The sequence below is a fragment of the Podarcis pityusensis genome, assembly GCF_964106645.2.
Source record: "Podarcis pityusensis genome assembly, chromosome: 4".
Lineage (NCBI taxonomy): Eukaryota > Metazoa > Chordata > Lepidosauria > Squamata > Lacertidae > Podarcis > Podarcis pityusensis.
This window is the reverse complement of record NC_138027.1, coordinates 47,072,165-47,098,312: the sequence shown is the minus strand read 5'-3', so window position 1 is coordinate 47,098,312 and position 26,148 is coordinate 47,072,165. Positions and strand designations below refer to the sequence as shown.

General features: G+C 40.8%; 2 protein-coding genes and 1 long non-coding RNA gene across 6 annotated transcripts in view; 1 reads left to right on the top strand and 2 right to left on the bottom strand.

Annotated features, from left to right (window-relative positions):
* Positions 1-26: 26 nt before the first annotated feature.
* HSPA13 (heat shock protein family A (Hsp70) member 13) lies at positions 27-8,783 on the top strand. Its single transcript, XM_081003987.1, has 5 exons — positions 27-209; positions 2,119-2,459; positions 3,022-3,235; positions 3,589-3,756; positions 4,547-8,783. The coding sequence occupies exons 1-5, from the start codon at positions 185-187 to the stop codon at positions 5,212-5,214; spliced, it is 1,416 nt and encodes a 471-aa protein (XP_080860113.1). The 5' UTR covers positions 27-184; the 3' UTR covers positions 5,215-8,783.
* A 1,064-nt stretch (positions 8,784-9,847) lies between these two features.
* Positions 9,848-26,148, bottom strand: part of LOC308476410 (multidrug resistance-associated protein 1-like) — a 29,991-nt gene continuing 13,690 nt past the window's right edge. For 2 of the 4 annotated variants that reach the window (XM_081003985.1, XM_081003986.1), the window contains 18 exons: positions 26,042-26,108; positions 24,617-24,743; positions 24,076-24,252; positions 22,850-23,017; positions 22,557-22,743; positions 21,011-21,071; positions 19,747-19,789; positions 19,273-19,492; positions 18,526-18,680; positions 16,724-16,879; positions 16,125-16,324; positions 15,444-15,570; positions 14,856-14,957; positions 13,846-13,989; positions 12,767-12,925; positions 11,823-11,989; positions 10,863-11,057; positions 9,848-10,111 (listed from right to left, as the gene is read on the bottom strand). In XM_081003985.1, the coding sequence (XP_080860111.1) occupies positions 9,976-10,111; positions 10,863-11,057; positions 11,823-11,989; positions 12,767-12,925; positions 13,846-13,989; positions 14,856-14,957; positions 15,444-15,570; positions 16,125-16,324; positions 16,724-16,879; positions 18,526-18,680; positions 19,273-19,492; positions 19,747-19,789; positions 21,011-21,071; positions 22,557-22,743; positions 22,850-23,017; positions 24,076-24,252; positions 24,617-24,743; positions 26,042-26,108 (2,591 nt within the window). In that variant the 3' untranslated portion in view covers positions 9,848-9,975. Of the gene's footprint in view, positions 10,112-10,862; positions 11,058-11,822; positions 12,004-12,766; positions 12,926-13,845; positions 13,990-14,855; positions 14,958-15,443; positions 15,571-16,124; positions 16,325-16,723; positions 16,880-18,525; positions 18,681-19,272; positions 19,493-19,746; positions 19,790-21,010; positions 21,072-22,556; positions 22,744-22,849; positions 23,018-24,075; positions 24,253-24,616; positions 24,744-26,041; positions 26,109-26,148 lie in introns of those variants that run through there. The other 2 variants (XR_013985860.1, XR_013985861.1) reach the window with 2 other exon arrangements.
* LOC308476435 lies at positions 13,120-13,839 on the bottom strand. Its single transcript, XR_013985898.1, has 2 exons — positions 13,615-13,839; positions 13,120-13,517 (listed from the first exon to the last, which is right to left on the bottom strand). It is a non-coding gene; the product is annotated as an uncharacterized lncRNA (long non-coding RNA).

Genomic DNA, 26,148 nt, shown 5'->3' with positions numbered 1-26,148 from the left:
AGGAACTACATTTCCCAGCATGCGCCGCGCCGCGCCGCGCGAGGTTTTTTTTTTCTTTTTTCCCCTCCAAGCGGCGAAGGTACAGTCATCACACGGGTAAACGGCCCAGGAAGCCGGCGAGTGTCACGCATAACAACAGGCGGTGTCTTATAGGACCGGGCCAGGGCAGCGAGAAGTTTCGAAAATGGCCGGGGAGATGACGGTGCTGGGTGAGTGAGAGGGGCCGGCTGAAAGCGGGTCGGTGGTTGTGTCAGCCTCTGCGCCTCGTTAAGATCCCCCCTAAATTCTCGCCTGCCTGTCTGCCTCCCGCTGCTTTTTTTGGGGGGGGGGGGGGGACGGGACCGCGGCCTAGATCCGCCGCTGAAACCCAGGGCTCTACGCCGGAATACTCGAAGCTAAAATGAAAGCTTTTGAGTACACGCAGGGCATTGGAGGTGTCTGAAGGGAGCCTCCAGTTCCAGAGGCAGTCTACCTGTGCGTTTGAATGCCAGCCGCGGGGAGGGACGTCGCCTTCATGCGCTGCTTATAGGGTGGCTTGAGGCAAAAGAGGACAGAACTCCCCTCCCCCACTAATTCGCTGTGTAGGAAAGGGAATGCTGCACAACTACTGAAAGTGCAGGAGATCTGTGTTCTTCTGTCTCTGGTTACACGTGTCGGGTTGGACTAGATGACCCTCGAATCCCTCCCAACTCTACAATTCTATGAATCCTGGAGGCATCTGGTGGGACCCTTTGGGCTCAAGACGCTGGACCAGATGAGTTTTTGGTCTGACCCAGTAGGACAGTTCTACTGATTTTTAGGCTTTTGTATTGTGGTATATACTGGCCCGGACACTGAGGTCCAGTTCCGAGGGCCTTCTGGCGGTTCCCTCGCTGCAAGAAGTGAGGTTACAGGGAACCAGGCAGAGGGCCTTCTTGGTAGTGGCGCCTGCCCTGTGGAATGCCCTCCCACCAGATGTCAAGGCAATAAACAACTATTTTACTTTTAAAAGACAACTGAAGGCAGCCCTGTTTAGGAAAGTTTTTAATGTCTGACGCTGTATTGTTTTTAATATTCGGTTGGAAGCCACCCAGAGTGGCTGGGGAAACCCAGCCAGATGGGTGGGGTATAAATAATAAATTATGATGATGATGAGGGGGAGGGGTGGAGCTGCTGCCAACCAGGAAAAAAAGTGATCACCTCAGGCGTCTGATCTTTGGTATCATGAAAAGTTACAAATGGTTTTGCATGTATATAGTATCTTCACTGCCCAGGAGGGGGAGAGGCACTTGTGGGATTTTCTGCTTCCGGTACCAACATAATTTGACCAGCGTCACTGCTATTCATTTGCTGCTTTGCCTCAGGATGGTCCTGGACTTAGGGGATGAGAGTGTTAAAGCACTTCCTTTGCAGACTTCAGTATCTGTAATTTTGCTTCTGGGAAACTGATCAGTGATTGGTAGAGTCACAGGAAGAGGGGTGTTTAGTGAAGCAGTTGAAGAAGGAGAGGATGAAAGTTATTGGTTTTCTCTAGGAGGGTGCCTTTCATTGTCTTTCTAGTTTGGAGTTTGTTACACAAGCAATGTGTTTGCCATCTGCCAATACTGGAAAAAGGCTTGATGGACCTGTTTCAAAGAACTGGCAGTGCCCATGACTCATCAGAAAGATTTTATTTGAGTGGATAGCACAGTGAAAATGCCAACAGTGTGAGGCAGCTGTGAAAAAGACACTATGTGCTAGGATTATTAGAAAAGGAATTAAAAATAAAACTGTCAGTATCAAAATGTTCTGATACAAATCCATAATGTACCCCTTTTGGAATATTATGTACAGTTCAAAAATGATATTATAGAGCTAGAGTAGATGCAGCTAAAATGACCATGGAGTGTATTAAAATCTAAATGGTTTGGGGATCTTTAGCTTTTTAAAAAAATATAATTTATGATTGACACAATAGCTGTTCTAAAAATTGTACCTGCTGTGTATGATCTAGTTGAGATTCCTGCATTGCAGGGGGTTGGACTGGTTGACCCTTGGGTCCCTTTCAACTCTATAATTCTATGGAAAAAAATGGATAGTCTTGTTAACTTCTTCTGTGATTAATTTTCTGACTTTTAATTTTTCTTTCTTTCCTTTCAGGTTCTGCTATTTTGACACTTTTATTAGCTGGATACCTGGCCCAACAGTATTTACCTATGCCCACACCAAAAGTAATAGGGGTTGACCTTGGCACCACATATTGTTCAGTTGGCGTTTTCCTTCCTGGCACAGGGCAGGTGAAAGTGATTCCTGATGAAAGTGGGCACAACAGCATTCCAAGCATAGTGTCATTCACGGAGGGAGATATTTATGTGGGATATGATGGGCTAGAGCTGGCAGATTCAAACCCACAGAACACTGTGTATGACGCTAAGCGATTTATAGGGAAGCTCTTCACGCCAAAAGAATTGATAAGTGAGAGCCGCAGATACCCATTTAAGGTGAGCTTAATGTTTTGTTTGCCAGCTAACTGCCAATGAGTGTTTGATACCCACAATTCTCATTGCTGTGTAACAAGTTAGAAGACCTGAGATGATTCATTTGTTCTAGGAATAGGTGAAGCTGAGGCCTTGTGGTTAGAAGTGCTTCGTACAAATGAGGAGTATGTTTTATATTTTGTGCTGCTGGGAACTGCTTAAATTTACACCACTCTTAAATATTAATTAAATCATGTGATTTCAGGTAATGTCTAGTTCAGACAAATCCTTTTAAATGAAAAATAAAGCCTCTATGATGAATTCTGGCATGTTTCTGTGGTTCCTATACATATGGAGTTTTAATTTTGTTTTAGAGTATACTTTTTTTGCTGTGTGAGCCACCCAAAGAACTGTCATGAGGTGGCTATATAATTATAATGAATAAATAAGGAATTTTACTTCTTAACAGCACACTCCTATGCATGTTCACTCAGAATTAAGTGAGTAATTCTGTGTACAGGCGGGTCTACTCACTCATATGTACGTGATAGCAGCTTAAAGATTCTGCTTTTCTCTTGTTTTTCAGATTATTAATAACAAGGGAGCTGCCGAATTTTCCATTGCAACCAATGAGACTTATAATGTAACACCAGAATATATTGGTTCTCAACTCCTTTTGAAATTGAAGAGGATGTCGGAGGACTACCTTGGAATGCCTGTTTCCAGAGCAGTTATTTCAGTGCCAGCAGAGTTTGATGAAAGACAACGAAACTACACTATTAAAGCAGCAAGACTTGCAGGTGATTCACATTTCCCCTTGTAGTCTTGCTAAACTCAGTTTATTTTCATAATGCCATACTTGGAGCATATATAATAGTAGGTCAACACTGACTTGTCTTTTGCTTTGACTTGTGCAGCGTTAGAAATTGTGAATGAAATTGCTCCAGAATGACAAGCAGGGTTGGAAACAAAATCACTTACAAATACACAACCATTTGTTGTCTGAAGGAGAGTTAGGCACAAGTCTACAAGCTTTAATCATTTTATACTTAAATTTCCACTCAGTCGTCATATTTGGTTTAGAATCATTATTTTACTAGATGGAATAGGAGGCAAAAATATAAATATTGATAACTTATTTTATCTTTTGAAGGACTGGAAATCTTGCGGGTAATTAATGAACCCACTGCAGCAGCCATGGCATATGGTCTCCACAAAGTTGATGTTTCTAACGTTCTGGTCGTAGACTTGGGTGGAGGAACGTTGGATGTTTCTCTGCTGAACAAGCAAGGAGGGATGTTTCTGACCCGAGCCATGGCAGGTAAAGAAGAGTCTTTAATGCTAGGGTTTGAGTCACTAAAATAATTTTACTTGGCAGGTCTAATACGGCAAGCTGTAGGTTGGTTCTACATCTTTCCTCCCTGCTTGTATACCATTGGATACACTCATGCTTCTCACTGGTAGCTGAATATGTGAACTGACTTCATTGAAAAATGCTGTAGTTAAGATTACATGGAAAGATGTAGAAGTCCTGTCCGAGGTGCTGCATTTGTGATGGCCTGCCCATGCATGCAAATTAACACTTGATGTTGCAGTAAACGGGTCATGAATGAATGCCTTGGGTCCTGTACTGGAAGAAAGGCGGGATATAAAGAAAATAAATAGATCTGTGAGTCTTCCCTATGATGAGGTGGACATAGAGGTCAGAGAGGCGAGTTATTGGCCTTAATTTTTGTGTGTCCCATTTATTCCTAATATATTTTCTGGACAGTGAGCACCAATGATTTTTTTTTTTTTTTTTTTGTGGAACTTGCTTCCAAATAAACCTATACTTGTGACTAGCTTAAGCCAGGTTATGATGCACCAAGCTCCGTACAGCCAACCAGCTGTCTGTGGCAGCTTCTCAAGGGCTCAGTGAAACCACCTGTTTTATGAGATAGCTCATTCAGTGGAGCAAGAGACTCTTAATTTTGGGGTCATGGGGTCATGTAGGGGGTTGGACTAGATGACCCTCATGGTCTCTTCCAACTCCTCAGTTCTATGCTTCTAAGCTATACATATCATTGTCTTCAATTGCTGTGAGTTGTCTGTATGTCGGCTTTGTATTTTAGGTAACAACAAACTTGGAGGGCAGGACTTCAATCAGCGACTGATGCAATACCTATATGATGAGATGCATCACACATATGGCTCTCTGCCTTCTAAAAAGGAAGAGATACATAGACTCAGACAGGCTGTAGAAGCTGTCAAATTGAACTTGACAGTTCACAACTCTTCCACAATCAGAATTTCTCTTACTATGCCACAGCGGAAGGACCAACATGAACCCTTGAAGGAAGAGAACCAGGTATACAGCAAACATGAAAATGTCCCTTCAGAAATCGAAACAGGGATGAATGAGGACCTGAAGGGCAGTCTTAACGTCCCTTGGAAAAAAGTTCTCTTTGAAACAGAAATTTCCCGGAAACTCTTTGAGACATTAAATGAAGACCTTTTTGAGAAGATTCTTGTTCCCATTAAGCAGGTATTGAAAGAAGGACATCTACACAAGACTGAAGTAGATGAGATTGTATTAGTTGGAGGCTCCACCCGAATTCCAAGAATACGTAAAGTTATTACAGAATTCTTTGGGAAGAAACCCAACACTTCTGTTGACCCAGATCTAGCTGTGGTAATAGGGGTGGCCATTCAGGCTGGAATTGTGGGGGGATCTTGGCCCCTCCAAGTTAGTGCTGTAGAAATTCCAAACAGGCATTTACGAAAGACAAATTTCATCTAAGCTTCAGTGTTCTTATCCCATTTTATTTTCTTCAGTTCCATAACTAAGCAGGGCTCTATATGTCCTAACCTAAATCCATTAGCATGTTGGACTGTTCAGTGTACATTAGTTCCTTCCCTGTGTCCCTTGTAAGGGATTAGATATATAAAGAAGAAAATCTATTGTTAATACTTGAGCTACAGGAAAACATGAGCTCATTTGTTAAGGAAAGCCAATGATCAGAAACATTGTTTCTGAAGCATGATTTTATTTTATTTTATTAATTTAATAATCAACAGAACCTCAAGACTTCTTTACTTGAAAATGGAATTAAACCATTCTTAAGTAATGAGGGAGATAGTGTTGGCATTGTTTCCTGGCACTTCCCAGGAATATGTATTGACTGTGAACTGGCCTGGCAGTAGCAGTATTAATGCAGATAGCACAGCTGAAGTTCATCTTAAATGGCATTTAAAAGCACTTTTCTTAATGTTGCATTGAAGCTTGAATGTGCTTTAGATAGTAGCACTTTACCAAGAGCTGTTCTGCAGATCCTACCAAAAATCTAATGCATTCCTTAACATTAACCATGGGGAATCATCACTATTGGACACCTCTTAGTATTTCTAGTATAAGGTAGTAAGAGGCAAACATTATGGTTTCTACTCATGTCCTGAAGGAAGTTTGCAATTGTATGTGTTATCACTGGAAACTCCATGATCGTATGGTATGTTGTCTTTGTTCAAGCATAATTCTAAAACTATGGTTTAGTTTAGTGCTATGTGAATGAGGCTCTGGTTTGTGTGCTCCCACTTTCCTTGTCCTCAGGCAGTTGTGAGTAGGTTAGCAGCTTTCTTCCTTTTTTGGTTAACTGCAGTTTAGCTTTACATCCAGAACCTAAACTGTGGCTAGTCTTAACTATGGTTTACTGAAAGAAGCCAGCTTCATAAGCCACTATTTTGAAGTTGGCTTGTTGCAAGAATCCAAAATTAAGACTAGCCTGTTCAAATTTTACTTGAGGGAGTGCTTGCACCTGAGACTTATTCATGTAACACTAAACTATAGTCTAATGTTGTGCCCCAAGCAAGGCTAGTGTAAAACTTGGATTTTTCGGTTTTGATCAGTTATTACTACTGAAAAATTCCATAATGCAGATAACTCTACTTTTGCTTTAGTTACAGTTTGTGCAATTCAGAGAACAGTCTTTTTAACCATTCCATAAAAAAAGTTGAAGTAGCAATTTCAGTCTATGCTTTTGTAGAAAGTATTGAAACTAAATATTCCAGGACTCTTGAAAACACTCCATTCTTGTTAATAAGAAAACTGGTATTTTCTGGCTGCTGATGTTAGTCAGCAGCATTGAAGTAATCATCTCATTGTTTACTTATTTTAGATTTAGATTTGCTTCTAAATTTGCAGTTAATGACATAGGGATTAATGTTTAATCCTAATGTGTCAAAACGCACACAGAGTGTTGCAATGTTAATGCAAACAATACTGAGTGTTTTTTGGGGTCTCACCCTCAAATATGTGCAAACCTGAGATACAATGGTCAGAAATTTTCCTAATTATGGTGGTTAAAAATGTGCCATTGTTGAGGAGGTAGTTAACAAACATTATATCTCATTGCCCAGGTTACTCTGCGTTTGTCCACATAGGCACTTTGTCAAAGATCGTCATAATCATGTGTGTAGAGCGAAATGTACTGTACAGTGTGGCTCAAAGAACATTGCTGAAACCTAGGTCTGAGTGGTTGTTTTTTGTGGTGGTGGACAAAGGGCACGGAGAATGTTTTCAAGGAGCAGAACCAATTGTGTAAAGAGCAGGATGCTGTGTGTGAACTGCCCTGTAGTCTTTGCGTAGATACTGAAGATTATATTGCTATTGGTAGGACCACCAACTACTTGATCAGGATTCAAAGAGCTGGACATCTAGTTCTAGGAACCTAAGGATCTTCTGACTCCTAACCCATCCTGCAAAGCAAACTGCTTTTAAAATCTGGATTTTGAAAGTAGATTGTCATAAGTCATAGGTGTTCTGAATTCATGGTTATCAGCTGCTGAAAGAAGCAAATACAAAGAAATCCACTTGTGAGCCTCAGTAGCTCATGGGAACTCGGGCCCATTGTTTCTTACTTCGGATATAAAGAAGCAGACCAGTCTTTACTTTTAAAGAGACTTGAATTTTTTAGGTGTACAGCAACAAGAGGTGAACCAAATAAATTGAGAATGTGAATCTGAGATTGTTGATGGAATTGAAAAAAACGTCACACTTATTCTCAGGCTGTCCTTACAGTATCGGTAGATAGAATACAGCATTTTATCAGCAGATGGCTATGTGAGAAATGAACTTCCTCTTGCACTATGGGAATTCTCCTTCCCTCTCTCCTCATACGGCCCTGGCGTACTCCCTCAATCTCCTCTGGGGGGTTGGGGAGGTACAGACCATTTGTAGCAGATTTTGGGGGAGAGGAAGGTGAAGTCCTGTTATGCGAGAGGAAATCCACTTGCACAATGTTGGAATGCAACGATAAATTGCATTTTTCTCGTAATGAGAGGAATGTACATCTCACATTTTTTTCTAAACTTTCCAACACAAGGCCAACTCCTGTTGCCTTTAAAAATTGGTTATAGCCCTTCCTTATATTAAAGGGGTTACCCTTCTTGCTTGGCTTGGCAAGAAGAGAAAGCTTTGCCTCACAGCTTTCTGTAATCCATTTTTATTGAAGTTTTATGTTGCCAAATGATGATTTTACATGGCAAGGCAAAGTTACAAGTGAAAACCATACAAGTTTGGGTCAAATATAGGTAAAATTAAGCTTCATGGAAGTCAAACTGTTACAGACTTCCAGACGCTGATAAGTTGGGTATCTCATCGATCAGGATAGCTTCTAGAAGTTTCTAAAGAGCAGAAAGGCAGCCATCTCTGGTGGACCTAGCTCTAAAGAACTGTTTTAAAAGCAGCTTACTCAGGCGCTGTTAAGGCATGCCTCTGTTTATGGCAAATGAAGCAGACTTGATTTTCTTCCTCACCCATACTGATTTGATTATGTTGGAGCCAGCTTACTGGCATCCTTAACTGTGCCCCCTATGAGTTGCTGTGCTGGTGCAGTAGCTTGCAGAACCCAATTAGTTTTAAGGTTTACTTGAAGATTTAGAGTTCTTTTGCAAAGAAGTAAATGCATTTTGGACTTTAACTTATTATGGCAAACTTGTAAACCATAACATGGCCCCTATTTTTAGACAAATAATTATAGTAAAATATTTTTCTTACTGAAGCCATTGGCTTTAAAACACACACACTCAAATTGTTCTCACAGGTTTCTATAAAAAAATAGACATATGAGGAAAATAAGACTTGGACAGGCGTATTTCATCAGTTGGAATCCTGATGGGTTAGCTAAGTAACATTTGTATCAGCATTTCTTGCTGGAACTACAGTTCCTTTCACACTGGCACATAAAACAATCAAGCTGGGTTGCAGGCTACTGTGAAGCGGATTTTCTGTGTGGAAAAAGGATAATTTTGTTTGGAGACTGCATTTACAAAATTGTCTTTTTGTATTATCAAAATAAAAGACCTTTTATACTGTCTGTTGTGCTTATTTTGAGACTGCCCTATTGAATGTAAATGAGGTCATGGCCATTAAACTAGGGTGTTTATAAGATGGAGGGGAATCTCGCTGCCACATAGCAGTTTAATAATGCTACTGCATAAGTATGTCAAGGCTTGGAAGGATTTCCATAATCAATGCATGCACACAGTTTTCTGAAATATTAAGAGTATTTGCTCTGCAGCTTGAGGATTTTCTAGAGAGCATCCAGCCCACTTCAGACAACGGCAAGCCATGGTTTGTTCTGAGGCTGACAGTGTCTCTTCTCCTTGCCTTCTCAGAGTGAGAGAAAGAGGGAAGCTTATATTCACAGTTCAGAACAAATTGCAATTTCCCAGTTTCATTCCTACAGAATGGAAAACAGCAGCTTATTGCAAACGCAGGAACAGAAGCTTCGCATTTCTTAAGGCTAACTGTACCTTGGGGCAGTAACAAACCTTGGTTTATCTTTTAATTGAACTGGGCTATGGAAAATGAAGGGCTTGGTGTCACCGGCTAATGAATTTGCTAGATTTTATGGCGGGGAATGTCCAATTGTGCAGTTCTGTCCTACTTCACTTGCATTTTCTGGGACCTCAAAGGTGATATTTTTGTTGGGAGTACTTTGAGTTTAGTAGTAGCGAGTTATCTGGCCATTCGGCAATACTGTCTACCCTGAACCATAATGACAAACTGGCAGGAAGAAAGTGAAACAGGGTATGTGTTTAGTAACCGAAATCAAAATATTGCTTCATTTCAGATTTTTATGCCATGCTTTTTCAAAATTGTAACAAGCCCCGCCCCCCCCATACTTGGTGATGATCAGGACTGTGTTCGCAGGCCTGCCTTCCCTTTCCCCAGTCAGATGTCCAGACTGCAACTCATCAGTCCCAGCCAATAGCCAAGGCTGATGGGAGTTGCAGTCCGAAATGGACAAATAGCACCGGGTTAGCAAAGGCTGCTCCAGAGCCAGAGGGGCTAAACTGATTCTCATCATGCTCCTTGTAATTAATAAGCTGCTACAAGTTTGCTAACTTCGATAATGTATACAGACACACATACCTTGTATTAAAAACATTTAATATTGGCAACACAGTTCATTTTTAATTTTCTTTTTAAAAAATCCCTATAAAATGAAGTAATTATTGCTATAATTCTTGTAGAAGAATTCAGGAAAATAATAAGCACTGTTCATATTAAAGATTGGGTGTCTGCCTCCTGTGGTATTCCAGCTTCTGATACCATTTCATAAAATATGCCTTTCTGTTGTAGCAACCTGGCTGGAGTATCAAATTCAGCAATCCTTCCAGAGTTCAGAACAAGCACCCTGAAAGAGCAAAACAATGTAATGGGGAAACCTTTAATCTAGGAAGAGTTAGAGCTGATCAACTTGCAAAATAAATTTTGCATTAAGCAGTTCATTTGTTAATTAAAGATTTCTGGGATGAAGGTTGACTACTTTAAGGCAGGAGAGGGGAACCTGCAGTTCTCCAGCTGTTGCTGGACAGGAGTTGGAGTCTCAACTTCTGGAAGGCAAAAGGTTCCTGACCTCCACAAGGAACAAGGAACAGCTCAGTCTAAGAGCACAAGCTCTGCTTATTGAAGATTGAAGGTTAAATTTCTATTTAAACAGAAGATAGCAAGTGATGTGAAAGACGAAATAACCCAGAGTCAACCGTATTGAGGTAGATGAATAAATCTGACATGATATAAAGTAGCTTCCTATCTTCCAAAGAATTTTCTTAAAAAAAATAAAATGCTGACCTCTAAATTCCTGAATACAATTACCTTTTCATCAAACAAATTTGATTCTACAAATCTGTGGCTCCAAACACACTTTGCCATTGAGCTTTGTGTGTATTACAATGGGCAAATTCTACTGAATCCAGTAGTGCTACCCACCTAGCATTCAATAGGCAGTAAATGGCAGTTCTTTTTTATGAGGAGACAGTCCACGGAAACTGAGGCGGGATGGTGATTTTGTTTGCACCAGGCCCAAGCAGAAACCAGTTTATCCCTTTACTTTCAGGAGCTGCTTAGAGGGGTGGGAAAACCACATGGCACTTACAGCAACATACCTATCAGAATCCAGTATGGAATGCAGCCTGTGGGCAATGGTTAGTACTGTGCAGTTGTGGAATTCTGACCGGATTGTGGATTGCACTTGATTGTCTGTTTCCATGTCAACAGAGGCTGTTGCTTCATCCAAGATTAATACTTTCGTCTTTCGTAGCAAAGCACGAGCCAGGCAGACAAGCTGTCTCTGCCCCATGCTGACAAAAACAGAAATACAGTTTTAGTATGTGCTCTCGAATGGCGCTAGGCCTCAATTTCTGATTGGGCAGCTGGTGGCTGCTGCACCATCTTGTGAATAGGCATGCAAGTTTTATGTTTGTGTGTGTATACAAAAAGGATGACTACAAAAGGATCGAAGGTGGCAACAGTGCTAGAAAAGGCCTGTTTTGGATATCCCATTAGAAAACCACTGCCAGTCTGAGAAAGCAAATATGGGGATATGTGCACAGACTCTGTCTAGGGCAGTTTAATATGTGCAAGAACAACCCCCACCCTGCAAATCTCTGGATAGGTCTAAGGTGAAGAAGAGAAGAAGAAGAAGAGTTTGGATTTGATATCCCGCCTTTCACTCCCCTTCAGGAGTCTCAAAGCGGCTAACATTCTCCTTTCCCTTCCTCCCCCACAACAAACACTCTATGTGAGGTGAGTGGGGCTGAGAGACTTGAAAGAAGTGTGACTAGCCCAAGGTCACCCAGCAGCTGCATGTGGAGGAGCGGAGACGCGAACCCGGTTCCCCAGATTATGAGACTACCGCTCTTAACCACTACACCACACAGACATCCAAGTAGAGAATGGTAATGTTTCTTCATCCTTTGTCCCTTACTTTGGGCCTGCCAAGTAACACTATCTGTGGGTAGCTTCATCAGTAGAACACCACTTTGGAATACTAGTACTCCTCTGGTAGTGGAGATCATTATTCTTCAGGTTACGTAGCTCACCTCTTAACATAGTTTAAGACATACCTCAGGTTTTCACCACCCTCGGAGATCTCATGGAGAAGTTTCTTTGGGAGTGACTGTACAAAGTTCTTCAAGTCACACAATTCCAGTGCATCCCACAGTTCAAGATCAGAGTATCTTCCAAGTGGATCCAAGTTTGACCGCAGTGTCCCTGAGAATAAGACCGGGTCCTATGGAATAATGTCTAGACAGTATTTCCATGTAGTATAATATTAGCGAGTTTAGGTTTCAGATTGATATTACTTTGGGATGGGGTCAGGAAGGGCTGCTGTTCCTCCGCCTCCCCTCCCCATCATTAAGCTATTAAATCCTGACTGGTTTTAGATATATTTGTAAAGAAGCAATAGACTGGCATCAACCTCCTTGAGTGCAAACAGAATAAATGGCAAATTTATTTGTAAAGATAGCTGAATCTGAAGACCAGGAGGGACAGACCATGGGCTGTTATTCCCTTGTGGCAAATGGACAGCACACTACCTTTCAGAGCACAATAAACTTGGCCAAAGCCAAAGGCTGTTGTCATGCCAGTTATCTTAGAGTAAGCTTTCATCAGAAGGGCAGTTGGAAAAAAGGCAGGAGATCAGTGGGCAATGAGAAGCCCATGCAATAGGAAGTGGGAAAGGGGTGGAAAGAACTCTGAAATATGCCACTAACTAGGCATAAATCCTTGAATCCCTGGGCAGGCATTCCTGATACATGTTTCATATGTTATCCCCTATTTTCCCCTCTCCTACAATAGTCAGTAAAGGACTGGTTTCTTCCAAGACAGCAGGCGGTTAAATGCAATGCAAAATCAACAAGTGGACCTAATGGATTACAATATTTTTTGACAAGTTCATTAAAATTATTGTCAAAAGAATAATGACAGAATTCAAAAGACTAAAGCTTATAAAAGAATTGTGTGGATATTAGACAGACACATATGAACACACGCACACAATGCTAACCTGTGGAATAATGTTCAGGTTGCCACGTAGGTCATGCAAACCAATAGTTGATATGTCAATGCCATCAATGATTATTTTGCCTCCAGCTCTTTCTATTATCCTAAACAAACTATTTGTGAGAGTCGATTTGCCAGCTCCTGTTCTTCCTATTATTCCAATCTGTAACAAGAATACTTTTCAAAATATATGTGCATTTTAAAACGGCAGCAGTTTCACTATGTTACTTAACACATGCAAAGAAAACAGTATAGTTCCATATAAAAAAAGCAAAAAAGTCTTGAAAAATAAAAGCCTTCAACAAGAAATCTCTACTAGCAAAGGTTAGTGGCCAACATTAGCAGATAACTGATTGCTTTTTCTGGTTCACACATCAGCCACAGTGCTTGTGCCATGCAGGAATAGCCACAAAGCTCAACAGTGCACCCACCCACACAAATATAGATTGTGTCCTGAGATCACTAACAAAAACCTAAATGCCTTCTTTTTTACACAAACCTTTTCTGAATGATTTTTAAAATTGATTGTCCACTGATTACCTTCTGCTGCTATTGCTACTTTAATTGTCATTGGTTTTGGTACACATTTTATGCTTATTTTTTTTTGTTTTCTGCATACCACTCTGATATTTTATTATGTGAGCAGTTTATACATCTTTCAAAATAAAGTAATAAAGAACTGAGCATGTTTTCAACTGGTCAAGGGCACTGGCTGACAATCCAGTCTAGAAGCAAGTTTGCTCCAAACCAAGGCCCTATGCTTGTTCTGGTGTGCACTTGGAGCTGTGATGCCTGAAAAATGCTACATTTCCAAACTGAAGGGACAGCCTGATAGCACAATTGAATACAGACATGTTACAGCCCTCTATTGATGTTAGATGGGCAGCATTTTAAGATGGAGAAGCTTGATGGGCCCCATCCAACTCCCTTTTGTCCACAGGAAATCACTTAAACCAGGGGCACTCAGTTTCAAGAACAGCAGCCACAAATTACACAACAGACTTTGAAAACATATATTTAAATAGATATTATATTTTTAAAAGGGAAACAGGTATGACAGAGTACTTAATTTTGGCACGTTACCTTCTCTTCTTTGCAGCTTTGAAAAGTTACATCCTGCAGAGCCAAGTCCAGATCTGGCCTGTACCGAGCTTGGAAATTTACAAACTGTATTATTCCTTCCTTGGGCCATCCCACAGGTGGACGATTGGATAATATCCAGGGGGCCTAAAAGGGATAAACAAACTTTGAAACCGATAAAACAAGCCACAAATTAGTGAGCATCAAAACATGTACTTGAAAGTATTTCACAATATATAAAATTAGCCCCTGACCACTGCAAGCTGAAGCTGCCTGTCCAGGCTTCTATCCAAGGAAGCACTAAGCTACTTTTTCCATGAGCACAAGGATTTGTGCTTGCACAATGGAACTTTGCCCCATCTCCTCCCCTGTGCACCCCCTAAATCTGTTCTGTGTTCCCACCACCCCACACCACCCACAAGCAAATTTGGTGTGGGCAAGGGGAAAGAAGAGGGGAGAAAATTCTGTTGCACAAGCACAAATCCTTGTGCTGCAAAAGTTTGGAGAATCTCTGGCCCATGGCTACCTGCCCATCGGCTGACATAACTGATACCATCAGATACATGGGAACTTCTTGGAAACCCCACTGTATGCTGATCCTTTCAACCTTTGAAAAGGACCATCATATTCCAGAATAAAGGGTCTCCTTGCCTTTGGTTTTCCCCAATTTTTGTCCCCTTCATCGCTGTGTGGCAAAGCAGTCCCTGCCAGAGTTGATGTAACTGGCTCTCACAGAGACTGCTCCATTGAGCAGCAATGAGGTAAAAAGCACAGGGTTCCCTGCTCAGTTCCTGCTCCTCTTTGCTTACACAGGAGAGCAGGGACTAACTGAAAGCAGGTGCTCTTTGCAGCAGTTTATCCCACCCTTTTAAAGGCTGCTTCAGCAGCAATCACAACCTAAACTTGGGAAAGGTTTCAGCCTTCCAGTTCTCTGCCAATTAATTTTTTTAAAAAATCTTCATTACTTAATTTCAAGTTGTATGCTTATCTTCATTTCACAAAAACTGTTTTACCTCTTTGTCTGTCTTTTCATACTCACAAACCCTTTCAATGGCGATTGCATTGGTTTCAATTTCACATGCTTTTCGGACCCAAAAATTCAAACTTTGAGTTATCTGTAATAAATGAATACAGAACTTGTTGCAGTGGGTTTAACCTGTTAAAATCGGTGTGGTTCTAGACAGTCACTGCATAGAATAAATATAAAGGAAATGGTAGTTTTACCCTGTTTTAAGAAATACTTAAAACCAATGTTATGCTGCTAGGCATACTGAATGGCTTAGATCCAAAGGCATCTTGTGTGAGCAGAAAGACACTTCTTAATTTTCCTGTCCCCCTCCATGCCGTTCCAGAGGGTCCCTTGAGATGGGAAAGGGGAATATAAACTGAATGAGCTAGGAGACCTGATATGCAAATTGGACAGCCACTTGCCCTTATCTGGAGCCAACCCAATGTGTTGGCAGCACTTTGAGACTTCTTAGAACTGCTGGATTACCGCAGAGTTTGGCTTACTGTAACATCAATGATTCCACTCCTACCAAATTTGCAATCCATTTTCCAAGTACTGTAACTGCATTAAAAAAAAATGCTTACTTACTTACATTCAGTGCATATGTTATTGATAATCCTACTGTAGCAGAGTCCACCTTGCTCCCAGCAAACACTGCAAGCAATGCAGCAAGGAAGACCATCAAGTTTCCCAGAAATTCAAGTCTGACAGCCAGCCACCTGTCATAAATGCATGCCCAGATTAATTAGGATTCAATTACACAGTTATCAAATTGGTTAGAAATATCTGCATTTTCAGTCCTGTCAATTAAAATAAGAATATAGCTTGGTGCTTTGGGGAAGGGTTGTGGCTCAGCGGTAGTGCACCTGCCTAGCATGGGCTCAAGGTCCCAGCTTCAATCCCTGACCCCGGCCCACCTGAAATCCTTGAGCGCCGCTGCCTGTCAGTGCAGCCAGTGCAGGTAACTTACAACTTACAGACATTTAACTTGTGTGCATTCAGCTTTGTGCGCTTGGAAAGTAAAAGGGGGCAGAAGTGGGGCGGGCGTCCAGGGAAAAAGCTACTTCTGGAAAAAGAACTTTGGCAATCCCACCCGCCATTGAACCCAATGTGTTTTGACTATACTCAATTTTAGATTTACACGCTATAACCCCCACATAAGTTGAGAGTTGCTTTAAATGAACCAGATGGACTCCGTATAAGGAATCTTCCTATGTTCCTAATCTGTGTATAAATCCTTTCCCATGATATCCTAGGATCATTAATACAGTACCTGTTTGAGATCACGTTGTTGTAGAAGCAAACCATGTTCTCATTGACAACATCTTTGTTCTGATTAAGAAATCTTTCCTGATGTCCAAATGCTCTGATTGTGGATACACCTACAAGCGTTTCACTGAAGTGTGAAATTATTGGTGTTTGCGTAGCTCCAGATAACCGTCGGATTTGTCTGGAACTAGCAATATAGTATCGCTAATGAAAACAGACAAAGGGAGGGACAGGTAAGAAGTGTGTATAGGGCACCAGGGCATTGTTTTGATTTGATTCAATTGTATTGTTTTATATGGTATTGCTGTAAGCCTCTCTGTGGCCTACTGGCAAAGGGCAGCATACAAAACTCTTAAATATATAAATTGCCTTAGACCAGAAAACCTCCTACGTACCCTACATCTTAGAATAAATATAGGCCTTGGATAGCAGAACAGCAACTTTCCCCTGAATTGTGCAATGCAAGTCAACTGCTCAAGAGGAATGCATTCCTCTTTCCTTTCAGTTAGATAATATAATTAAAATAAAATAAATGGGAGTAAAACAAGGATATGTTTTATTATTATTTTTCTGAATGCTCAGCCTGGCACTTATTCAACTTACTTGCACAGTGAAATATAAGTATCCAAGTGGAATAACCCCCAGTATGAACAGGGGTGATGTATACACAATCACAAGGATCGTTCCAACCACATCTAGTGTACAGTTCAACCAAGTCCGTAGATAATAATGGAAACGTATATCAACTATAAACATATCCTAGGATAATTGGAAAGAGGGGGGAAAGAACAGACATTTTTTTTAAAAAAAAATCCTTCTTATATATTTGAAAACACTTGATTGTTTCTCTACTACCATGTTCATAGAACTGCATTTGTAGGTGTTGCCCCTAGGCTGTATACCTTTAAGAAACAGAAGCAGTAGTGAAGTCTACAGGGTCAAAGTGTTATGATATGAGTACTATGCAGCTGCGAATAAGCTCAATGTTTACATCACATGATGGGTCTAAGCATGGGACAGGAAGTTCCAACCTGTTCTTAGGGTTGTGTTCTCAGTGTAACATGAAACCTTCCTGTTGTTTGTGTCCAGGAGGAGTGAGTCAGTTGTTCGGAGGATTCTGAGAGAGAAGTCATGCTTTTGTACAGTGTACAGTTCGGGAATAAAAGTAGGATCAAATAGACTACTTTTCAGACTGTTTTCTTTCTCCTGCTGCTATGCAAGGGGGAGAGGAGTGTGCACGTTTCAGGAGGGAGGTGTCGCTTATCAAAGACCTTCCTGGTCTGTTCGGATGCCAGCCAGGGTAGGTCACTGGCAACAGGCCCCAAGTGACTGGGAAGAGGAGCCAGCCTTTCCCGAGGGGGCCAGTTTCCAACACAAAGCCCAACATTTAAGTAAACCATGACAGTGCACTCATCCCTCACTTGCCTTCCAGGAATAGACTTTATTCACACAATTTTCCTAGAAGCAATTAACATGGAAATGAGCACAAAACTGCCACTAGATCCTGCTAGATTTCCAGAAGCAGCTTTTACATGAAACTGAAATATAATGCGGAAAATAACAGTGAAACGTCAGCAAAACAGACCAGCCATGTGAATGCAGCCTAGATCTCTTTTCAATCTGATTAAATACACCTAATCAGACTCTTTCTAACTTCCAAATAAATGCGCAAATTATTTTAGTGCTACACTGCTATACATAGTTGGGCTTTTGTTGCTATGTTCTTAATTTTTTATAATAAAATATATTCAAGGTCACACTGCAGTTGATATTTGCCCGGGTAGGTCTCATAAGAAATAAGAAATAGGAAATAGCTGTAAAAGCTGGAATAAGTTGACGGGGGTACCACAGAGTGAGAGGTGTTGATTTTGTTGCATTGCCTGAACCTTGGCAAGAATTCTCTTGCACATGAAGGCATTTTACTGTTTCATTTAAAGAAAAAGAGATACAGAAAGGTAATGACAGAGGTAATGATAGGCTGCTACGAGAATCTTTCAAACAGATACTGATTTTAACTGATTGTTTTATTTAAATTGTTGTAAGCTGGCCTGAGCAATGCAAACTGATTAAAAGGGTGGGACATATGTTTACTAAAGAAATGGGATATAAAAAACTTTCCAGAATGCCCTTCTTCTGAGTAAGGACTGACTTTCCTAAATGAAAAAACTCATGTGATCTAGCCCTGTATATGCATCCTTCCAACTGGAAATTGTCATCACTGTCAACATGGAAAGGAAAATGGACCAGTGGCTTCTTGCAGTGATGACAGTATGAGATGCATTCACACCGGGGGGGGGGGGCAGGAAAGGGTGAGTAACTTTCCCATGACCCAAGGATGAGAGGCAGGTTCTGACCACCCTCCCAAAGGTGAAACACAAAACAGACAGAGAGTATTTGCTCCTTACCTTTGTGAACCTGTTGATGATTTGACCTACGGGGTTAGTTTCAAAATACTGGAGTGGAAGGTGGAGCACACTGTCTAGCAACTGATGATGCAAAGACCGAGATGCAGAGAGAGATCCTCTAGTGAGCACATACGCACCACAGCAAACCGAAAGACCTTGGATGAACAGTATTAAAGGCAACATTAAGAATTTCATCTAACTTAGTTTCAAAGAGTTCACCACAGCAGCTTCTCCATTCAAGATAGCTTTGTGTGAACCTTAATCCATCCTCTCTGCTGGTCTCCAAAGTATGGAGAGAGATGATGAAGTAAAGAGTTTAACTCAGTGGGCCCTTCAAACTTCCAGGAAACCCCAAGCAGCGACTCAACGCTGCAGGGAAGCCTGAGGTACCAGAGCATGCAAAATCACAGTAAGCAGTTCCCTGCCCTTGTTCAGATTGTATTATGCATGCAGCAAAGAGGTTCCCTGAACTGTTTGTTTCCTACAAAGCATGCCTTTGGCATACCACCTCCACAGATCTCCCTAGCGTGTGTTAAGTGGCATCACACTAAAGCAGTGTTTGTAATACTGATGAACAATTAAATGCCTCCTTTGCCAACTGCAGGTAAGCAGAAAGAAGGGGCCAACCTTGCAGAATGACCGCAAGAATTAACCACGGTTTACATGAATCTTAGTGTAGGAATGCCAAGGAAGCTAAACTTGGAAAAGCAAAGAAAATAGTCAGATGCCTCATATGCGTAGGCTTACCCTGTAGGAATCCCAAGAGCCCATAGATACTAAGTTTGTAGTTTCTTAAGTGTTTCCATTCTGTGTAGTCTTTGATTTCTTTTGCTTCTGTTGTCCATGTGCTGAGCCACAGATTTTGCCCTATGGCTACAACATTTTGGCCTATGTAAGCTGCTACGGTTAGCCATACCCATGACCAGCCAAACGCTCGTAGGTACTTCAAAACAATTGACATTCTCATCTAAATATAAAAGATGTTCATGAGAGTTATTACAATATGCAGACAGGATAGTCTTGGTAAATTAAGTAGGTAGAATAAGTGATTTATACTTCTTCAAACCCAATATAAAATTATAAAACTCAATTTCGCATAATGAGTCTTCAAAAATACATTCTCCCCTTCAAGCAACTGATTTCACATTTGCATCTACAATTTATTTTAACTGCTTGTTGCATTTTAGAAACATGTAAATAACATTAAAAAAAAATACTTACAGAACCAGTGGCAACTTTTTCTTTCTTCATTAAGAATGCATTCCTTTGATCAAAAGAAGAATTGCAACAAAAGTTGTTTTATATTAAAATAAAAAACAAAACATAGAACCCATCTAAAAACAAGTTGTGAGTGTTAAAACCTTCAGGTCCTCTACAGAATAGGCAGAAACTGTGCCTTCTCTGATGGACAGGAGTACAGGTGTGCCCCAGCCTCAGGCCACTTACATCAAGGGCGGGTTGAAGAAGACAAACCCACAATTCTGTGTAAGTGCGCAATAAGGAATTGGAGCACAAACAAAGGAGATTGCCACTTGCATTTCATTCACCAATTCCTCCTTCCTGTTCCTGCTCCCCATATCACATTCCACACCATTGTGGGTGGGGGGGTTTCATGAGAAAAGGTTTTCCATTGGCACAGTGTGCTCCAGTGGGAAATAGGCAAAGAGCCCAATTCCACTCATGGGCATTAGGATCTTGCCCTGTGGTTCTATAATATGCCCACAAGAGGGCTGCACCACAAATCTAAATGAAAAGCAAATGATTCAAGGGGGTGGAGGATGCACTATTGCATTGTTTTTACTACTTTGTTGTTTGCTGCCTTTGGAAGGAAGGGCAAGACAGAAATTTAGCAAACACTCACTCATGGCACTGAACTCTTTGGATGCCTCCACTCTAGGAGTGAAAGCTATTAAGAGTGGTTTTCATATAGTACTGAACTGAAAAATCCATTTTAGAACTCCCCATCTCCCAGACTGGGGCTGCAGAAAAGGAGAAAGACATCTGGGTATTTGCAGGGCGGATGGTTAGTTACAGCTACACTATCCTGGTCTCTGCTTCAAAATGATTCTGTCCATCTGTAAAGCCGGCTACCTACTCTGCAAGAACCCTCCAATTTCGTAACTACCACATATCCTATTATCTTGGTTTGAGTAAGGCTAGAGTTTCTTTGTGTATGCCTTCAGCTTTGGGGGCACCAGCCACCACTGGATCCACAAGATCCAAATGACAGCCAATGTATATAGTAAGAGAACTGCTGGTCCCTCTCTGAATGCATTTGCAGCTCTACTTTTCTCTGTTTTGAGCTATCATGTATACTTTATTTTATAAAATTCATACACCACTTGCACTGTAAAAACAACAACTTCAAAGCAGCTTACAAAAGATAAAACAAATAAATAAAAAATTACAACTCTACTTTAAAACAAACAACAGTTTAAAATTACCTCATGGAAAGTGGCTCTAGCAGCTATTTCTGAGTACTCACCTGTCTTTTTCCCCCAGCTGTCTTTTCTTTGGTACAATGTGGTCTCTTGTTTTGATTTTACCTTAAGAATAAGGTTAAACAGGATTTATAATAAATAATAATAATTACCTACTGAAATACCTGCGATATATTGGGTTGAATCCAGAGACACCAGAAATTCTGGCAATGGTGCTGTGAGCTGAACAGCACCATGAGCTGTTGTGCAAGATATAGCAGAAGGCACTTTGTGCAACATCAAACAACAGCTTATGCAATGACTTGTACAAACAGCAGAACATCTCTGAATTCTCCTCTCTGCTCAGGCAAGGAACTTGTGTGAAGTCATAAAAAGAGACCTTGTGTTTTTGTGCAAACACGTTTTTGGATTCAACACAATAAAGTGTAGTCAAATGAACATTCATCAGGATAGAAACAGATCATTTAACTGCTGATACAAAACATATACAAATGATGTGAACTTAATTTCTATGTTCATTCATTAGTCGGTCAGTGATCCCCACCCTCCCGCTGCCCCAACAAAAGTAGAATGCCCATTCCACTGGGCACAAAAGAAGTACTTAAATATTATAACATGATATTCCAGCATCTAAAGCTAGCTGAATTCAAGCAAAAGGATTAATTTGACTGTTACAAATGACTTGTTTATACAAGTGGTTATCTGTTCACTTTTTTCTTTCCTTTTCCATCAAAAGGCCCACCAGAACCAACAACCTCTGACAAGATCAGGGTTGGGGCCCACCTCTCCTTCACCGCATGGGAGGGACTCACAAAGAATAGTTGGACTGTTATTTCTAGAGAGTGAATCCCATAGACAAATACAGTCAGTTATGAATGATCTAGGCTAGTCAGAAAGAAGTTCTGGCTAAAATAAACTGGATTATCTTGTTTTTCCATGCATCAGATTTTAGCAGATCTTGAAATCTTATAGGTTCAAGAAGCCCAAAGTGGCAGAAGATGGAATTATTAAACACACACACACACACAGCAGAAATGCACTGAACATTCAGTGCATGATGGGGCAGCAAGATCACACTTGAGTACCATCCCATTGCACTTTACATGCTATTTGCTATAATATCTAAATGGTGAGTTTCATGACAGGGTATGGTGTCATGGGTAAAGTACTGGACTTAGAATGAAGAGATCTGGGTTCAAATTCCCACAACTCATCCATGAAGGAATCTGGTGTCCCTGGCCTAAGCACTCCCATTCAGTTTAACCTACTTTATAAGTTTATAGCCAACCCACAGGGAGACACTATATTCTGCCTGAGCTCCTTGGGAGGAGGAGAGACAAAAAGTAATTGATTCCTACATGCACATATATAGCAGATAAGGTGTCATCGCTACTGTTCAAAACTAGGGAAGTCCTACATGTCATGGAGGCAATAAGCCAAATCTGTGGAAACCAGGGTTATAACAGGTATGTCTGAAAGGAGGTAGGCACAATACACATGCATTGGCTTTTATCATTTTGAGCACAGGGTTCAAATGTCACAAAACAAAAGAACGCAAGTTGGCTTGTACAAATCTGTTTTGTTGCCTACTTGACACTGAGGGCATCTCTTCATCTTCCTTTCCTCCGCCAAAGGTTTGAATAAGCTCAGCAAAGTTTGCTCTTCGAGAGAGTAGGTCTTTGTAACTTCCCATTTCAGTAATTCTACCATCTTCCATCATGACAACTATATCGGTCTGAGAGAGGATTGCAAAGTTGTGTGTCACTAAAATACGAGTCTTGGGAGAAAGAAAACACAACCATGTTTATATTTTACACTGTTAAATAGAAGAAACATGTTAAAAGTATTAATTCCAAAGACTGAAAAGAAGCATCATTACGTACCTTGTTTTTCAATAAGCCTGAGGGCCCAATCACCTTCTCAAAAAGATGCTTCCCAACATGGACATCTACTGCAGATAAGGGATCATCTAATAAATAGAGATCAGCACTGCTGTAGACAGCTCTAGCTAGGCTGACTCTCTGTTTCTGGCCACCACTTATATTCACTCCCTAGGAAAAAATAAGGCCAATACTATTTAAAACTTTTTAAAAAAACAAATAATGTACTTCCCACCCCAGTCCCAAAATCCTTAATAATACACATTAATATTGATAATATTAAAAAAGAAATACTCTTATCAGTAGAGTATAAAAACAAGAAATAAAAAGTGGTTAGAAAATGACCTGTGCATTGGCCAAGTTTCACTCTTTTACCTGCTGGTGTGTTTAATATTGGGTGGAGAACATGGGACCCTCCAGATGCTGTTGAACCACAACGTCCATTAACCCAGCCAGCATGGCCAATGGCCAGGGAAGATGAGTTGTAGTCCGACAATATCTGGAAGGCCACAGATCCCCTGAATAATATTCACACTGCAGTCCCAAAGGATTTCTGTCAATAGATGTGTTATTGTAAACATACAGTCATACCTCAGGTTGAAATAGCTTTGGTTTAAGCATTTTCAGGTTGAGCTCCGCAGCGACCCAGAAGTAATGGAGCACGTTACATCCGGGTTTTGCCACTCGCACATGCGCAGACGCTCAAAATGACGTCACACGCATGTGCGGAAGCGGCGAATCGCGACCTGCGCACGTGGGTTGCGTTCGCTTCAGGATGCAAACGGGGCTCCCGAATGGATCCCGTTCGCATCCAGCGGTACACCTGTATAGAACTCCTGCAGGAAGACCTTTTACAGAGTTCTGTAAACGTTAAGTGACAGTTCTTCATGTAAGAACTGCACAGGGACATATATGTCAATGTGAACTTGAACATCTTGCTACATGCCAGTCACTCCACATGGAGTAATAGTGTCACTAAGTCAGTGCAAAGTCTGTTTTCTGTGTTATGTTAAGTACACAATATTACCCCAAACACTCTTAGTCTGCTTCTCCGATTTTATTAAGGGCGCAGTTTCATCTCAGCAATGAACTATCACCACAACCAAAAGAATACAATTTGAAAACGGCTCAGACGGATCCCTAATGAAACCCAACTGTCTTTCTTAGTACTTTTAAATTTAATCCCTACCCTGAATAAACTTTCCACGCACATGGGCATTTTCACTTACCCTTTCTCCAATTTCTGTTTCATCCCCAGCTGGTAATTGCTCCAAGTCTGGCAACAAAGCACAAGCTTCCAAAACCTTTTCATAGTAGAGCTTGTTGAGTTCTAGGCCAAAAAGAATATTTTCCCGTAAAGTGGTATTCTGAATCCAGGCTTGCTGGGACACATAAGCAACTGAACCCTGAAAGAAAGAAGAAAACACACTGAAGTGTGAAATGCTCTGAAAAGGGCTGAACTCCATGAATGAATATTCATCTTCCTGCAGACACTATAATTCTGGCTCTATTCAGGCTATACTACTAGAATAAGCCTACAGTAGGACTGGCTCAAACCCTTTTCAATGTAGAGAAACAATGAATTCTTGAGAGTTCAAGAAGAGCCACAGGAGTTTTTTCCCTTTTTAAAAAAAAAACCCTGTTAAAAGGTAATATGAAAAAAAATACTGCAATTTTTCAAAGACTCAAATACACAGAAAAAAATACACTTTCAAACAATAAACATTTTCAAAATGAAAATAATCTGAAGGCAAAACAGTCTCATTTTACCTTTCTCTGAGCAGTTCCTCCTGATTTTTCCATTTCTCCCAGAACTGCAGAAAGGAGAGATGATTTTCCAGCTCCTACTTGACCCACAACAGCAACCAGTGAACCTTCTGGGATCTCTAGGTTCAATCTAGAAATATTGAAGGAAAGAAGTAGAATTTATTTAATAGTTGTTCTGAAGAATAAGACTCCTCACTCAATAGCAAGCTATATCCTGCCCTCCTTGTACTTTTGGGTCACCTGGGTTGCAAAGCTTCCTGCAGAGCGTCCTAGTGTTTCAGTCACCACTGCGTGCTGTCACAGTAAGGGTTGTCTCTGCTCCAGGGCCTTCCATAGGCTTTGTACACATCATAGCTAGAAGCCACCATCCATTCCTCTCAGATTACACTCTCAGCCATCAACATTTTACCATTCCCATCCTCATCTAGTTAAAGTTTGTTTCATATGGCCCCTTTTATTAGCTCATGTGTGAAACATGGGGCAGGGGGGTATCCATGGAGAGTGAGTAACCACATCTTCAAATGCTTTTGGCACATCTACAGAGTGCCCAAATTCATTTTGTAGCAGCAAGTCTCTGGTGAACCTGGCAAATGTTTTACTGTTTACCGGTGGACCCAAGTTAATGTTTTAACATGCCATCCATACAGATCGTGGCAGTTCCTTTGTTTTGTTGTGGATGTACAACAGACACACACCTATTATATATACACACACATAACTACTGTTGGTGATGTGGGAAAACTTAAGGATGAGGGATCATGGCTGTATATCAATTACTAAAAGGGCTATCACATAGATGATGGAGTAAATTTCTTGGGACTCAAATGAATAGGTTTGAATTACAAGAAAAAGAATTTCAAGTAAATATTTAAGAACCTCCTGACAGTATGAGCTGTTTGATAGTGGAGCAGACTGCCTCAAATGGTGGTGAACTCTTCTTCTTCAGTAGAGGTATATAATCAGAGGTTAGATGAGAGATACTTTACTAGTGAGTTGTCTGAATCAACTGGGGTTTGAATTAGATGACCTTATACAGGAAATGAGCTTTCACCTTGTTTAATAACCAGCAGACTCCAAATTAAGGCACAGCTCTTATATCCTGGATATCCTGTTTGTGCAACACATGATTATTTGCTTTAGGCAGAAGAGGATGCCAGGACCATTCTCATAGCTGCTGTCAGATGTAGTGCATATGAAAAATGCAGAGCTACCTGTACTAATGTTGCCTGCAAATCTGATCTTCCAACTATTTGCCCTTTCAGAGATTCTTTCCCTTCCCAATAAGGTTTTTCCCCTCAGTTCCCCCTCACTATAGGATGTATGAGTTCTCCTTTTCATTTGATCACTCAACCCCAGAATTCAGGACATTGACCTTAGCACATGATTACAGATTTTTGCATTGGACTGTAAATATAGTTTGTTTCTTACTTATTTAAGGTTGGAGCTCCAATCTTCTCCCAGCGGAAAGAGGCGTTAACAAATCTAAATGCATGATCTTGAAGTTCAGAAACAAAACAACTCAAGTTAACAGACAC